The 16,990-nt window shown below is 46.2% G+C and overlaps 1 protein-coding gene and 1 long non-coding RNA gene across 19 annotated transcripts in view; one reads left to right on the top strand and one right to left on the bottom strand.

Annotated features, from left to right (window-relative positions):
- Positions 1–16,471, top strand: part of FOXP1 (forkhead box P1) — a 560,221-nt gene extending 543,750 nt beyond the window's left edge. For 9 of the 18 annotated variants that reach the window (XM_072941694.1, XM_072941695.1, XM_072941701.1 and 6 more), the window contains 6 exons: positions 51–152; positions 3,828–3,949; positions 5,628–5,697; positions 10,238–10,404; positions 15,707–15,830; positions 16,201–16,470. In XM_072941694.1, coding sequence (XP_072797795.1) covers positions 51–152; positions 3,828–3,949; positions 5,628–5,697; positions 10,238–10,404; positions 15,707–15,830; positions 16,201–16,242 — 627 coding nt within the window. In that variant the 3' untranslated portion in view covers positions 16,243–16,470. Of the gene's footprint in view, positions 1–50; positions 153–3,827; positions 3,950–5,627; positions 5,698–10,237; positions 10,405–15,706 lie in introns of all 18 variants that reach the window. The other 9 variants (XM_072941703.1, XM_072941704.1, XM_006196488.4 and 6 more) reach the window with 5 other exon arrangements.
- On the bottom strand, positions 1,123–10,215 carry LOC140686798 (uncharacterized). Its single transcript, XR_012060729.1, has 2 exons — positions 9,758–10,215; positions 1,123–3,318 (listed from the first exon to the last, which is right to left on the bottom strand). It is a non-coding gene; the product is annotated as an uncharacterized lncRNA (long non-coding RNA).
- Positions 16,472–16,990: the final 519 nt, after the last annotated feature.

Genomic DNA, 16,990 nt, shown 5'->3' with positions numbered 1-16,990 from the left:
CTGCTGATTTGGTCATAAATTATCTTTTGCTGTTAACGTTTGCTTCGCAGGCCATTCTCGAATCTCCAGAAAAGCAGCTAACACTAAATGAAATCTATAACTGGTTCACACGAATGTTTGCTTACTTCCGACGCAATGCCGCCACGTGGAAGGTAAGCTTCCGTGCGGGCCTGTGTGGTCTTGGATCGGGTTGTTCATAGGAGTGCGTTGTTGGCAAAACGCAGGTATTGTAAGTTACATTCATGTCGTTTGGATATGGACAGTCTAATGCACAGGAATGCTGGATTGAGAAAATACCTGCATCGGGGTTGAACTGCTGGGGGTGGAAGACTCCCACTACACTGGCCTCAGATGTTCGGATGGGCCAGCCAGTGGAATCGTCTCTCTGGTTGGAATGTGTAGGGAAAAGGAACAGATGACAGTGTTGCTTATGTTTTGAGGTTGTCTTATATTTACAAGCCTCATGCTTTTAGGTCTTTCAGATACCAACAATATTTGCAGAGATGCATAGGTAACATTTTTTTTAACTGTTAGGGACCTGGAGAAATGATTAGTTAAATGACATAACCTTCACTGGTTTGATAGAAGCTCCTTAACTTAACCTAGTTAGTGGAAAAAGCTATGCACTCCAAGGACTAGCAATGTATATAATTACTGTTTTTTTTTTTCTTTCCAAGTACTAGCGATGTTTATTATTACTTTTTTTTTTTTTTAAAGTCAAGAGACTGCCCTTCAGCTATCATAGGTACTCTGGGGGAGAGACGTAAATTCTGAAACATGTAACGACTGTAACAGCGTTTGCCATAAAGCAGGCCAAACTCCGCAGCTCCACCTGGGATGCCCCCGGCGAGGCTTGGGGTCGCAGGACACACCTGTCTCAGTTGAGCAATGGGTTCATAGATTCTGTTAGTATTTATTCCGTTGTATTAGATTTAGCCCGTTTAGCCCTCACCAATTTTTGGATTTCCCACTGTCAGTTTCTTGGTTCATAATATTCTTGCTATAGAAGAAGGGACAGGTACAATCTGTCATCTTTTTTTTTTTTTTTTTTGCATTTTTTACTAACCTAGAATTCTCATAATCCTTCAATTCCAAAACATTTAGAAGCACTTAAAATGCAAATATTTTAAGATATTTTTAATGTCATTATTACACATGTGATAGGGATTTCTTACAAGATGCAAGGAAAATATACTTTGCCTGAAATACATGTCTTCCTTGCTACATTCTTAATTTTATATGGGAGAAAAACAAAAACAGAAAAGACATTTCCTCTGTTACATTCTTGATAAATCAGCATTTTAAAATAAAGTGAATATAACCATAGAATTAATTCATCAATCTTACAGAGCCGTGAATATCTATTCTGGCCCAAATGATCTTTTTTATTTCCGTTCCGACGCGTAGGCGTTGAAGGCACCATGTTCCCCGTCTTCCCTCTCTTCCTTGGCCTGCCTTGGGGAGATGCAGCACAGAAGGACCTTCAACTGTGCTGCAGGTGCTTTTTAGGGTTTAGGACGTATAAGCACGAAGCAGACATTTTCTTCAAATTGCCTTTTATAAAACAGCAAGTGATCAAATTGGAAAATAATTACTAGTTATGAATACGGTATTTAGGCTTAGCTCTTCATATTTAACTTCTTCATTTTCGTAAACTGCAGGAAGAAGTGTCATTCACATAAACAATCCCAGACGAAGTACTTACTGACTCATGAACACGTGTAGTTTTCTCTACGTGGCCTTATTTGGACAGTGATCTCAGACGAAGGACGAAACGCCCAGTTAAAGTGACGACAGGAAAGAGCTCACTCAGCTTTTAGGGGGCAAACTCTCCATTTCTAGTTGCTTTTGCTTGGATGTACCATCTTTGAAAACAAAACTGAAGTTCTGACTTAACATCTTGACCTCCTGAGCTGTTCTGTTCAGCTAGACCGAGAACAGTCCTTTTTTTTCAGACATGGCTTCTTTCAGCTCTTTCCAGTTCTGTACATTCTGATACTATTTTTAAAAATTAGACAGTGATTAGGATGTGGAGAAATGTTGACTTCTTTCCCAGTTAGGTGTCCCGTGTGTACTCGTGCTCTGTCTGTGGAGTTTTTTAAGGAAATTTGGGTTTATGTATTTATTTCAATTTCCTCAGTGTTGTTCCAGGAGGTAACAACAGACTCTTAGCGTCCTGTATCCTCTGCCTGTGTGCAGTGTAACAGAGGAAATGCTTATCTAAAGACCAGAGTACGATGTGTGTGGCAAGACATGTGTCCTATCAGGTATCATGATAACTTGCCAGACATTTTCCAGAGATTTCTGTTTTGCTTTGATGTCAACCCATCAAAGCTGGCTGAATCAGGGGGTGCCCTTTTGTAGTCACCCTGGCTGTCTTGCACCCACCTCAGTTATGCTGACATTGCTCGACAATTCCTGGAGAACTGATCCTGTGTATTCTCCTCGTGACCAGTCCGTCAGGCCACGTAATAAACCTTGTCTCACTACCTTCTAAACATTCCATCTCAGACAAGAAAACTCACCAGTCTCTAGCTTGACTTCTCATGGAGTCACCAACGGTGATTATCCAAAAACTGAAACACCTCCCAAAGTCTGTTCACATCAAGATTCACCACTTGGGAGAATAATTCAGAGAGGAAGTACTGCAGGTGGTCAAAGAGGAGGAGTACCAGGTGTGTGAGCAGTAGCAGCATTGCTGAGATGCAGTCAAGGATTTACGTGGTCTGGGGGGTGTGGTCCAGGCATCAACCTCTCCTGCCCCCATGCCCCCCACCGCAGTCCCTACAAGAAGGAAGTTGGCAGTAACTGACAGGGGTCTCTCTGGAAGATCGTCATGTCCAATTTTGAGTGTAAATCAGTAAGTTCACGCAGGAGGACCAAAGAAAGGAAGCCATGCTTGTTACTGTCCCACAGCAGGGTTGTAGGGTATCCTGAAGCTCAGGAGACGAGATGTCAGAAACTCTTCACCCTTGAGTCGAGATCCTCCTTTCTGAGAGAGGATAGATGTCAAGGGTCTCAGCTCAGGAGTGACTAGAAGTGACTTTTAACCATAAAAAAGAAACCAAGAAACGGGTCTGCAGAAACCATCAAGCGCGAGAGCGTCATCATTTTGCCATTGAGAACTCTCCTCCAGTGTCCTCAGTTCAGTGGCGTGCCTGCCCACAGTAAGGGCCACCTGCTGTTTGTATTCACAGTAGCTTGGTGATTGATATCCGTCCACTGGGGATCATTTTGCACACCCCTCCCCCATCCTGTGAACTATTGGCGGTGATACTCTCAATGGTAAAATGCAGCGTAAATTTCTCCTTTATAAATCTGCGAAAACATGTCAAAGGAATTAGAGGCCAAAACTGTGAAGAATAAAAAAAAAAAGTATTTAACACTATTAATTATCAGTTTAATGGTTAAAAAAAATTTTAATAAGTTGCCCTTTTGTGAGGTGAGTGGGTTTCAGAGGGATGGTTTCATGCTTTACCTGGTTCCTTATTTTGAAGTCATATTAATGATAGTTTGGGATTTTTGGCTGTGAAACCTATTTGGGGGCTAATATTCCTATTAAAAAATACGTCTTCCGGTTAACTATTACAAGAGAGTTGACAAAAACACCAAAGTACAATTAATTTACAATTCTGGGTTTTAAAAAATTTTTTCTGCTTTCGGAAGAGGCACCCTTAACCACAAGCTGGTCGGTCACACATGGGGGTGGGAGTGCCAGCTCTTGGGGAGGGTTTTACGAATGTGGACTGTGAGGCTGAATGTACTGCTGTTTTTGGAGTCTTTTCTTATAGAAAATGTCAATGTTCTCTCTTTTATACTTGCTGCAGAATGCAGTGCGTCATAATCTTAGTCTTCACAAGTGTTTTGTGCGAGTAGAAAACGTTAAAGGGGCAGTATGGACAGTGGATGAAGTAGAGTTCCAAAAACGAAGGCCACAAAAGATCAGTGGGTACGTCCACCATGTTTGAACTTCTTAGCCTCGCTTGGATTGTGCTAACAAGTGTCACGTAGAGGCTTTTGGCTGCTAGACGGTGTTAGACCAAAGAACCGGTTTCACGTTGTCTCAGTTAAGGGAAGCAAAAAAGCATTTCATCCCTCCTGTTTTGTATACCCGCCAGTCCCCCTGCCCTGCTTGCTGGTCTTTGTTGCATCACATGCTAGTAGCTTTTAGGTGGCGATGCATATTAACCCTCACAAACCATTTGCTTATGCTTATTGCATTTTATTTTCTTTTTCCTGTTCCCTGTATTGGATGTCTGTTCTGCCCCAAACCCCGTCTCCTTTTGTTGCCACTTCATCTCCTTTGCTGCTGCTCCTATCCCAGGGTGCCATTCGCACCAACCTCTCACTGCATAAGTGCTTTATCAGAGTAGAGGATGAGTTTGGGTCCTTTTGGACAGTTGATGATGAAGAGTTTAAACGTGGCCGCCATATTCAACGAGGCCGTCCTCGCAAATACTGCCCCGATGAAAACTTTGACGAGCTTGTCGCACAGTAAGAGCCTTTACTTGCTTTTGTTTTTTGTTTCTTCTGCTGTTGCTTTGGCTTTGCATGGTTGACTCATCCCATGATAGTTTTGCATTTCACCAAGTAGCAGTGCCACGGCTTTCCGCAACGGAACTAAATTGTGTGATTCGTACATGTTAATTTCTCTCGTTTCTCTTTGGAACACCAGTGCCTTGAGTAATGCTTTTTTGACGTCTTCAATGCAAAGATGGGTTGTATTTTGATCCCGCAGCTTTCCCGGGGACCCTGTAACTCAGTGCTTTTTGCGTGACCCTGTATTCCTCCAAGTAAAGAGGGAACCCTTCCTTTGAGTTAAAATGCAGATTTAATGGGATAAAGTTCTCCTTGGTGGCTCACTCAGTATAACCATATGAATGTAGCACAGTGAGTGATGACACTGACAACAGCTCAGCTACTTCCTTTAAAGTAGGTAGTTTCCTACTGGAAGCCACCCTTTCCCTCAGCATCTCCCGTGCAATTTTTTTTTTTTTTAGTGTTTTCATTCCTCCTGGTTAGAGACTCCGTTAAAATAGCAGCTTGTCCGCATTTGGTCAGGAATGGACACAGCATCAAATACCCGCGTAGCCCCCAGATCTGGCTGTGCCGAAAGACCGCAGCCCACCTCGGCTTCCTTAGGAGTGACACCTCAAGTACCCTGCTCTCCGCCTTCTTTTGGCAATAAGTGAGCCTTGAAGACCGTTTCTTAAGAGCCACGGTGCCATTCCTCTAGCCGTAACCCTAGAGTCCAAATCCTGGAGCGGCGTGAGAGCCAAGGCCCTGCCAGTTCCCTGGGCCCAGGGCCCCAGGGCACCTGTCTTCCTGGTGGAGTCAGGGGCGGCTACGGGAAACTGACAGGCCACTATTTTGTGAGACCAGAATTTGTCCAGGGAGGGGAGTGCCCAAGCCGTACTCCAGAATTTTACACCCAGCTTGCTTGACCAACAGTCTCTCTCAAACTCAGAGCTGTTCACAGCCCCATGGAGCCAGCAGAGGGGTTTCTGCTTTTGTTACTGGGGGACATTTCTGATTTTGGAAGGATGCCAGCAAGCTTAAGACAAGTCTTAGCTAGGAAGGCGGGGGTTGATTGCCTCTAACGTCGTTTCTGTCTTTCTCTCACACAGTAACCCTTCCCTTATTAAAAACATGCAGAGCAGCCACGCCTACTGCACACCTCTCAATGCAGCTTTACAGGTAAGATTGACGGCCGTCCCGACTCCGGGCAGAGGCGCGCGTCTCCCCCACTTATTTCAAAATATATTAGCCTCACTCTAATTAGATATTAAATTTTAATTCCGTTAAACTTTTTTCTTAAGTGCACAAAGCATCGTACTCCCTGGAGGCAAACACATCGGGCTGCTTCAGCATTAGCAAGATGCTTAGCATTTTGAATATTGTGGCAAAAAAATTAAAAGTTCACTTATTAATATTTATCAGCAGTATCATAATTTCCATCCTCTTATTTCAGAATTTCACTTGAGGCAAAAATACCACAAGTGTAATTACTCTAGCACAGCTATTAATGTGCTGGATGATAGGCCAGTGTGTCACATGACCTTCTATTGTTCCCGGGTTTAAAGAGAAAGCAGAGCTTTTTATTTCTTCTTCTTTTAGGGTCTGTTTTACCATCTTTTCACGCGGGAGGGGGGAGGGCGGGCTTGGTTCTCTCTGGGAAAGTAAACTGTTTTTGTTCACACGACAGAGGTGTTTGAGAAAACTCTGTAGGTTCCTAGCAGATTGCTGGAGGTTATGTAACACGCAGGCAGAAGGTTTGTTGCAAACCTTCCTTATTACATAACCAGCCCTGCCGGGGGATGAAGACACCGGTATTGACGAGGAGGGAGGTTACCACCCAAATATGAGCTACAAGGGCCGCCCTGGCATCCATCAGGCCTTTTAATTAGGGCACGTCTCAGTTACCAAACCACAGAGTCGCCTCCTGAGTCGCAGAGAACTCTCCAGTACCCCCTGCCCCATTAGAGGGCCCGGTAGTCCTCCAGCCCCTCAGGGGTTCAGTCTGGCCAATGGTCCTGTCTGAATTTGACCCTCCCTGGATTGTTCTAGACCACAGGCTGAAGGAATCTTGGTAAGCTTTAAACGATAGAGGCTATAGCTGGATCTGACGTCTGTGATCCTCAGCCTTACAGACCTGTGCAGCGTGTGCCTATGCTCCTGCAAAGCGCCACGATCCACAGGCAGATGGGGAAGGGTCACGAGGGGAATGTGCAGCTTGAGGAGCAAAAGTCTCAAGACAGTTCCTTTGGGGGAAAAATGGTTGCGACGCTCGGCATTACGGGAACAGAGGGGGGCGAAGAGGCAGGGATGATGGGAACTCCAGTTCTGACGAGTCAGGAAGCACAGCTGCTGAGCGCCGGCCCTGTGCCCTGGATGAGGCTTTTCCCAGATGACGCAGCAGAGCTTTAAAGCTCTCAAGGATGGACGACACGCCTCGTGCAGGGTTAGTTCAGAGGCAGAGTAAGTGAACTGGGCTTTTCAGTAATCAGTCAGTTTTTTGTTGTTTTTCTTTTTTTGCCTGAACCAAAGTTAACCAGAGAAAAACTACGTTCTGCGTGTCTTTTAATTACTGCAGTTTACACAGTAACTTTAGAAAAGCAAACGAAAGCACGCTTAGATGCCGCCACTGTAAATACCATTCATTAGTAACTTATTTTCCCTGGAGTCTTGTGAAGTGTGAATTTAAAGCCTGCTCTATCTGGAAGAGTATTAAGATTACAAGCACATTTTACATTCATGAGGCGGAAAGGCAAAAAAAAAAAAAACAACACAAAAACCACACCACACTGAGCTGCAGTGATCGTCCGTCCCCTGGATTCTCTTCGCTGTGTGACTAATTTCAATTAGCGTGCTTTGTCATTCCAGAACTGTTCACATCGCAGCTCGAAAGCATTTGTTTTGGGCACCCCTCCTTTGAGAGCCCCAAACTCTCCTGCCGTTTTCTGAGAACACGTTATAGCCATCGGGAGGTGAGGGGTGATCTGAGGAGCGGCTCTTTTTCGTCTCCTCTTGGAGTTTGGAGCCCTGGTGAGGAGAAAGGCTCCTAAGACAACGTTCTGCTGCGCGAATTAAATAAAGCTTCAGCCAGCAGGCCCTCCCTTCCATTACTGCCCACTTGCATTTTTCAAGGCAAGTAAAAATACTAGTGGAGCATCTTAAGGAGATGACGAGAGCAACATAATGTGTGATGTACGATACAGAAAATAGGACAGCAGAGCCCACTACAGAAATAAAGCACTGGCCTCGGGACAGACTGCATTATGCTCCGAAAGAGTGAAGTAACTAAGGGTAACCATAAAGCTTCATATTTATAGACTGGTTTTACTGATTTAGTTACTTACTTAGTGGTCAGTGTTCCAGGACTGATGGGACTTAGGGCCTCTCTGCACGTTTCCTTAAGCCCCTCCGTTTTTCTGACAGAGGAGCAGTCTGATATGAAACTGCGTATCGTGCACAGGATCATGTTGATAATTAAGTCCACTATAGAGGCGGTAACCCACCTGGCCCTAAGTGGTCATCAAGTGAAAAACCAGAAAAAAGGAACCTCTAGGTTAGACGTTGACCTCCGGTCGGTTGCTGTCATCGTTTGCCTCAGAGAACGTTGTGATTCAGGGAAGACGGCCCCTCCGTTTGGGGGCCTCCTTGGCCTTGGTTTTTTGTACTTTCACTACACCTAGTTTTGTTTTTTTGTGGATTTTGGTTTTCATGGGGTGATTATGACATTTTTTAGAAGTTATGGTCCATTACACTTTGCCCAGAATCACTGTATTTGTATTACTCTCAAATGATAGTTTAGGAGGACACGGATACCAGTGGAGAGTCTAAATGTGTCGTTGCTAAATGTGAAGCCGAAATCGTAAAAGCCATCGGGGAACCTTTCTCTCAATGTAGAAGGAAAGTACAGGGCGTGTGTGCCAAGGAGAGTGGCTCTGGTGGCACGGAGGGTCCACGGGTCCACGGACAGGTGCAGCGGGCAAGGTGTGCTGGCTCCAGAATCCAGCCTAGGACCTTCTGCGTGCTAGATTTCCGCTCTGCCCCTGAGCTGCAGCCTTGCTCTAGCTCCCTTACTTTCCCACACTCAGCTTTCTTTCCCCCAGCCCAGGGAGTGTGCTGGGTTCCAGGTTCCTCAGAAAAAATCAAATTTCATTTTTACAGTAATGTAGAGTCCTGCATACCTTTTCTACATTGCTATGTATGCTTATGAAATTTCCCAAATGGTCTGAATTAACTTGGGAGTCTGCTTTCCCCACCAGACTTCTCTGGACTTGACAGATGCTGATTCTCTCTTAGGAGCAAGGGTTGCAACTCATTCCTCCTTTCCCTTAGTCACAATGGTCAGCGATGGAAGACAGTTTGGTGAGGGCAGAATTCTGGCCACTTTGGGCCTTGCCGTAATGCCACGTGGAGTGGAACAGCTACTTCTCAGGTCGTGAGGTGGTCGGTCAGCCCATGGACGCAGAGGTACGACTGACCATAAAACACTATGTCACCTCGTCCCCCTTGACTAGCCTCATAAAAGTGAAGTCTTTAAAAAAAAAAAAACTTCATTTCAAGGATGTCCTTCATTTAGTGTAACTCAGATGTGGCTCAAGGAGATCCATGAATTTGGAAGTGTGGCTCTTCTAAGCTCAAATTATGGTTTCAGAAATTGGCTCCAACTTCAGTTGGGCATGTAATAATACATGAAACTGTTCACATGTTAACTCATTGCCTGCTTTTCAAAACACTCCGAAGTTGTCCCAGCAAAAGGAAGAATGAGTTGCAACCCTTGAGCCTAAGAGTGGTTCAGCGTCTATCAAGTCCAGAGAAGTCTGGTGGGGAAAGCAGACTCCTAAGTTAATTCAGACCGTTTGGGAAATTTCATAAGCATACATAGCAACGGAGAAGGGTATGTAGGACTCTGCATAAATGCACTGTATTCTGAGGAACCTGGAACCCAGCACACTCCCTGGGCTGGGGGAAAGAAAGCTGAGGGTGGGAAAGTAAGGGAGCTAGAGAGAGGCTGCAGCTCAGGGGCAGAGTGTAGGGCTAGCGTGCAGGAGGTTGTAGGTTCGACTGAAGAGAGGAGAGATCCAACCGTATAGACGTCACCATTTCTTTTGCTGCCATTCCCATGCTGACACTCCCTTGGAGCCGCTCTGTCACCTGAGCCCAAAATATGATTTACAGCTTCCTTTTTCCCCTTCAGTCAGTTGGTCAGAAGCCTGGAAGATTAGAGGCTACAAAGATTCTAACTCACCAGCGCAGCAGCAGTGGGGGGAGCCGAAACCTGATCCCACTTCTATTGCGTCTTCCTTACCTATGAAGACTCTAAGACATAAATGTTATGGAAGTCCTCATACGTGTGAGCTCCACAGCCAGAATAATCTGATCAAATCTTGAATATCCAATACTGGAGTCATCCAAGTGGATAAAGGAATGAAAATTCCATTATATGTCCCCGTGATCTGGAAATACTCAGTTCCTCCTGAAAAGAGGCAGCAGACAGAAACCTCATTACAAGATAGCCTTGTCTATACCATGTGACTCGACTCGACTCTAATTCAGTCCCGCCTCCCTCCCCACGGGTGCCTGTGTCCCTCCACCTCTTAGACCCTTACATTTGCCCAGCCTGCTAGAATGAACTTAGACCGGCGGTGACTGGCTGCAGCCAGAAAGAGTAGCTGCCCTGCGTCTGTGCCCCCCGCGTCTTCATCACTGTCCTCTCGGTTGGTGGCAGGCTTCGATGGCTGAGAACAGTATACCTCTCTACACTACGGCCTCCATGGGGAACCCCAGTCTGGGCACGCTGGCCAGCGCGATGCGGGAAGAGCTGAACGGGGCGATGGAGCACACCAACAGCAACGAGAGCGACAGCAGCCCGGGCCGATCGCCGCTGCAAGCCGCGTGAGTACTGGGTCCCCCCGGTCCCCACCTCGTGGCCACGCCAGCCCTGCCACGGCTGCTTCTCACCCCATCTCATAATTGCTGCTTTCCCAGAGCCCAGGTGGAGGTGGGTGCTTCTGGAAGTTTTTAGCTGGCTTCGCACATAAAAGGACCATTTACTGACTTTCCCATAGAAGCCGCAGGCCTTTCATGCAGCCCTCCGCGCGCACACAGCCATGAAATGGGTGACACGTGGGCTGCCTCCTTTCTCCTTCCTCGTCATCTCTGGCCACACCAGCTTTCCTCCTAAAAGTGGTCTGTGTCTCGGGGACCAGGGTCACCGCGGGTCCACCTTGTGGGCGTGCTGCACCTGAGCAGGGAGGGAAAGGATGCGGATTTACTCGCTGCTGTGATAAGCGGAGTCACGAACACGCCACCAGAGCGTTATTACCAAGTGTTAATGATGACATGAACGAAAGGCGGCATGATTTATAGATTGCTCTTAAAATATCAGAAGGAAAATGAATAGGAGCATTATAGCAGCAGACAGCACTATAATGAGCGTGCATAGGACCAAACCGAGTGATGGGTGGCAGTGGTCCGTGCGGAACAGGAAGTGGCACCAGGACACGCACAGGCCAGGCCAGGCCATGCACGATGCCCCTGCGGGTGGGCGGGGGCCGGGAGGCGGGGTGACTCTAAGTCCCCTCTCTCCCAGGAAGAGTTGAAAAGAGAAAAGGAACCACATTATCCCAGACAGGATTTGCAGGAGATGCTTACCGAGTGACAGCCTCTCCCTTGGAGCCAGTGCCTGGAAACCCTGACCTGTAGTAATCAGCAAACAGAAGGAAGTGGCATCTGACAACAGAGGAGACACGCTGTCTGCCAGTGAGGATAATTGGGGGGGTTGGAGGAATCTGAAATTTGCTTATTTACCGTTTGATTTTCATGCCCAAAGTCCTTCGAAGAGCATCTTTACAGATGAAAATAATCGTTTTAAACTGGTATCAGCCATCTCAGCATTTACTCCCCAACATTTGAAGACTGGGTTTGTCTTTCACGCAGCACCTGCCACACATCATCCCTCAAGCGACCTGGTGTTGCTGACTTGACCATCGCACTCGTGATCATTAAGTCACGGTCACGGCGAGAGTGCTTATGAAGACAGTAAGGCAGTTCAGAGTGAATGTAAATTGGTACATAAGCTACTTCAAGAAATACTCACTAGAGCAGGAATACCTGGACCTGGAGTTACTGAGTGGCAGAGCGCCGCCTCCTCATGGTCTCTATGCAGCTCCGAGGTTTAGCTGATGTATGTGCCTGTGATGTAGTAACAAAGGATCAGCAGAAAAAAGAAAAAGAACTATCTCTGAATAGAAATCTCGGACAGCAGCTTAGAGCGATGCTAATGTCGCTATATGAGGTCCAGCTACTACCAGGTTCACTTATTTAAAACTTTGAGTTGACCCTAGTACTACTAGAAACCTTACTCTACAGCAGTCAGAATAATTTTTTAATAAAACGTTTTACCAGGTTTTTTTTTAAGAGACTCTGCATCCAAATGTCCAAAAGCATACTGTTTGTGGCTCAAATCTCAGGTTTATACAGTTGGCTAACAATAATTCTATGTCCACAGCACACTCTCTGTGCCTCCTCTCCGTGTTAGAGACCGTTACTTTTTGACCTCACATTTCCATTAAACGAATTGTATGATGACATGTTTTCATTCTTGTCCAGTGTGCACTGCCCCGCTGTGATGCAAATTCTTTAACTGTTCGACTCTTTTGGAATAAATGCAGCCGGCAGGTTTACAGCAAGGCTTAGAGGACCCCCCGTTAGTGAGGCTGCCCGGCTGCCGTCCCATGTTGCAGTCGGACTGTCCCCGCTTCCCCGTTCTGCAACACTCAGATCCCACTACACCGATTTTCTCTCTCGAAGCACTACAAAGTCCCATAATTATGGCTTTGGGGCATTGCACTTTTCTCCGGATAGGAGCTGAAGGAGCTACAAAGCAAAATACTCCACGCTGTGCACACACCCTCAGAGCACAACGCCTTTAAACCCCAGCCAGCTTCAGTTAGCAACTCTTACGTTCCCAGAGTGGCTAAAGAAAAGAAGCACTCCGACGCAGGGAGGAGAGCGTGGGCTGTTGCAGTTACCCACCCGTAGCCCTTTCAGAGGTAGGCGGTGGGAGGGGGGTGGCCAGGGCTGCCGTGCAGGTGCCTCGTGGCTCCATGTCCTAGGAGACACTGGGCGCCCACAAAGCACAGTGCCTTCGGCGGTTTGCAGCTCACCTGAGGTGGATCTCGCACGGAAACCCATTCTCCGAAGCGCTGCACGCTTCTGTGTGACTGCGTTCGTCTCACACAGGGATCTGCGGGTGTCATGTAATGCCGTGAAGCTGGATTTCTTTTCTCTGGAGTTTTAAGAAGCCTTAATGTCCAACCTGGCTGAAGTGTCAGGTTGTCACGCAGGAGATCCGGGCAGTTCACCCCTGCTGGGCAGCAGGCACTGACTGGGGTTGGGCCAGCACGCACGGGCTGGTCGACACCTGTGCCTTTGGGACGGAAAGTAATGTTATTGAAGTTTGGTTGCAAATTTCAAGGGAAAACCAAATATCCTCTAAATGTGAGCTGTACTTTGCAGGGGGGTTTAAATGTATCTGATTTGGGGTGTAGGGTGGTGGTTTGCATGTTGGCCTAGCAAAACATTCGTCAGAGTCTAAAATTATTAAAGCAAGAACTTGATTAAGACTCTTCAGTTCCTTCTAGGTCCCACCACCCCTCCCACTCGTAGCCTCATACCATCTTGGTCATCAGATTCAGGTTTGTAAACCCGAGAAGATCAATACCACTGATAGTTTTAAAAAAGGAAAACAGGAACACTGTTGATCAGGGAAACACCTCTGGATCTCAGTCCAGGCTAAATGTCACACAGAAACACTCCTATCCAATTGTTACTAGACCCCATGTTGTCGGTGAAGAAGAAGAGATACTTTAGGAAGTAACAGTTCTCAACAGTGAAACTAAGAAACCAAAACATAAAAGCCGTGTTCACCATGGTCAGTAGTCCAAGAAACACAGCTCCAGGTGACCTGAGCTTACCCTGCACCTGCTGAGCAACACGGTGTTTCTAAAAAGCAACGCTTGGTGCTCATGAGGTTGAGTCTAAGTTGACAGCTCTCCTTTGGAAATTAGTATCGCAATAAATCTTAAGATCTGTAAGATGTTTGAGCCTTTGCTCCACCAATTTCATGCTTAGAAATTTACCCTAAGGAGGCAGGTCAACACAAGTAGGACAATTAACGGATAAAAGGGCTCATTGTATTATGTACAAAAAACCAGGGGAAGGGGGCCACAAGAAGACAGTCACAACATGCCCACTACTAACACTGAAATCTGATGTAGCCGGAAAAATTAAAACTGTACAGGGAGCAAAATCTCCATATTCCCGTCATGTTTATAATATGGAAAAATATGGCCCCAAGTGGGAGAGGACAGACTAAATAAAACAAAAAAATCCTACCTTACTTAGGGTTTTGGGTGATTGTTTAAGGAATAAAATCAATACACCTAACTCTTCCCAAAAGAATACAGGGGATCCTACCAGCGCTGCCTTCCCAGGCGTGTGGTGGACAGAGTCACACAGGAGCCCGTGCTGAGAGGCTGCAATGCTCGGCTGTGCCCGTCTTGAAACTCTGAACGAATTTTTTAAGGCATGTTCACATTGCACTGGGCTCTCCAAAGTACGCAGCCGGTCCTGGGTCTTACTGTTGAAACACAGATAAATGGGGCCATTAAAGAACTAAAAATAGATGGAACCAAACTAGTAAAATGTACTCACATACAACTTCAGTGTATTTCGTTCTGCAAATATTTTTTAAGAATACGGGCGCTATTTTTTAAGAGCTATACATCCTGACATCTTGCCCTCAAATGCTCTCCAGGCTGTGTGATTTTGAGTCACGGCTTTCTGAAGGTTCAGGCGTCAAGGGCAGTCCAAAAGCACTCCTCTGTTTTTAAAGGGTTCCAGTGGCCTTTGGGGTTTGCATACATCATCAATTATTCACAAAGCAGCCATCCCTGGCACCACCTCTTGTAACTAATATTTGATAATGTCAATTTTAAAAAAATCCTCCCTTCTGCAGCCTGTCCCAGCAACGGGACCAGTTTTTTTCCCCCTAACTTGAATGGTTCTTTTACATATCAAAAGCCCTGCAACCGAAAGTAATTTGTATTTGCAAAGGATCGGTTGTAAATATGATTTACGAACAACATTTCTCAATTGTTATCAGAGCGGTTTCTTTGCGGGTTACCCCTCCCTCCCCCGCGGCCCCTCCGGGTGCACCGCGCGCGCCGGTCCATAATGGGAAAGTTGGCAGATTGCATCGAAGCCCCGTGTGTCCCGGTGGCCGCTACCAGCCCGGCCTCATGTTTTGCCTTGTTTACAGCTGACAGCGTCATTATTCTGATTGGGGCTCTGCTTTCTTGTCATATTGTTGTGTTGAGCGAGCCTTTTCCTCTCCGTTTGTGTTTCCTGGCAGGGCTTTTCTTGCCTTATTGACAGTTTGTAAAAATATGCATTAATTTGGAGTTTCAAGCATGTATCATGGTGTCTCTTTGCTGTGTTTGCTTGAAGTTGATTAATGACAGACCCTCGCTTGGGGTCGGTCTCCGGAGAGTTCTTTCCCAGGTTCTGCATGTTAACTAGCAACACACAACACACAGCACGCCATGATTAGCCCAGCCTCCTGCACAGAGGTCCCCCCAAACCACCCTTGTATTACACATCCTTAGTTCCCGTAATTACTTGAAGATTTATATTCATCCACCCAGGAGGCCTCTGTGGGGCCTGTTACCTGGTACTCAAAGTCTGGTCCCCGGACCAGCAGCATCGCTGGGGCGCCTGTGACAGACACAGAGTCTCGGGTCCCAATCCCAGACCTGCTGAGTCACAGGCTGTCTTTTAACTTGAATTCAAGTAACTGAAGTGCACGTTGGAGGGTCAGAAACACCGCTGGGGAGGACAGGCCCACTCCTGCTTCTGTCCAAAGCACTTGCACGATAGTGCAAATTTCTCTTTCCCTGCTGTCCAGCATGGCAGCCATCAGCCCACACGTGTGGCCCTTGAGCGTTTGAAATGTGGCCAGTGCCAGTGAGGAACTGCATTTTAAATTGTTTGCATTCACTTTAGTGGTCACCTGTGGTTACTGGTGGCTGTGTTCCACGTGGCAGCCCTAGACGGTGGCTTCTGTGTTGCCCAGAACACCAGACTCACCTTGGGTTGAGACGTCCCCTCAGCGAACCTCCTCTTCTTTTTCCAGGCATCCTGTCCATGTCAAAGAAGAGCCCCTCGATCCAGAGGAAGCTGAAGGGCCGCTCTCCTTAGTGACAACAGCCAACCACAGTCCAGATTTTGACCACGACAGAGATTATGAAGACGAACCGGTAAACGAGGACATGGAGTGAACGTCTGGGCAGGCCGACCCCAAGAGTGAAGATTGGGGGAAAAAAAAAAACACACACACACATACACACACACAAAACAAAACAAAAACACGTCAAAAGTTCGCAGTGAAATCGTTCTCCATTTGTTGTACAGTCTGGAGGATTTTTCACTACATTTTGACAACTCTGAAATGTGTTAACTCTTAGTGCCATCAGGAATCCCATTTGGGAGTATTTTTGATTTTTCTACTTTTTGTTGAAAAAAGGAATTTGTACTCTGTGCATTGGACGGACTCGTTTGGTACTTGGGATTTTCCTCTTTAACAGTCAACATCAGTGTTGTAAATTTGCTAAACTGATTCACTTTTAGCAGCAGACTCTGAACTGCAGTCCTGCCGACGCTGGACACTGAGGACGCCCAACTGAGCATGCGCACCTAAGCTGCAGACCAAGCCTCTGCCCAGAATTCAAGGATTCCAGGGGACGACCTGTTTGCACAGTACTGCATGCTGATTATCACTGCCTTTCCTCCTTTTTTTTTTTTTTTTTTGCTTCCAGTTGGGATGGGGAAGGCCTTTGTGTGTGTATTGGGGGGAGGGGTTAAAAATAATTATCCCAAACTTTTTAATGTATTGCTTTTTTTTTTTTTTTTTTTTTTGGCTTCTACTATACCATTTTAAGTTCTGACCTCAGGCCTCCATTTGGGCCCATGGCCTCTTGGAGGCTTAAAAGTTTTCTGTACCTTGTGATGAATGTTAATAGGTGTTTTTATTATACAAAGCTGAATGTCATTTCTCGTTCGTAGTTTTCTGTCACTCATTCCATTTTCCCTTCAGACATCACCACTGTTTTCTCGAAAGTCAGAAAACATTCCGTTTTGGTCTTTTTCAAAAAAGGTCCCAAATGCTGCACTCTACACATGAAGGTTCTCTCACCCAGACGCAAAGTCCTGCCAGAAAGAGAATGAATGACAGAAAAAAAAGAGACACTTTAGGAACAAGACAGATTCATTCCACGAAGCAGTATTGGAAGGTGGGAAGGGGGTTGTAAACAGATTTTCTTTTTTTTTTTCTTTTTTTTTTTTTTTGGAAACTACCATCATCCTTAACAAACACCACAGCGTTTACCAGCACAGGAAACGTGCAGCAAGCCCCCGCCCC

This window comes from Vicugna pacos, chromosome 17 (assembly GCF_048564905.1).
Source record: "Vicugna pacos chromosome 17, VicPac4, whole genome shotgun sequence".
Lineage (NCBI taxonomy): Eukaryota > Metazoa > Chordata > Mammalia > Artiodactyla > Camelidae > Vicugna > Vicugna pacos.
The sequence above is the reverse complement of the archived record's forward strand: the minus strand, read 5'-3'. Positions and strand labels throughout refer to the sequence as shown.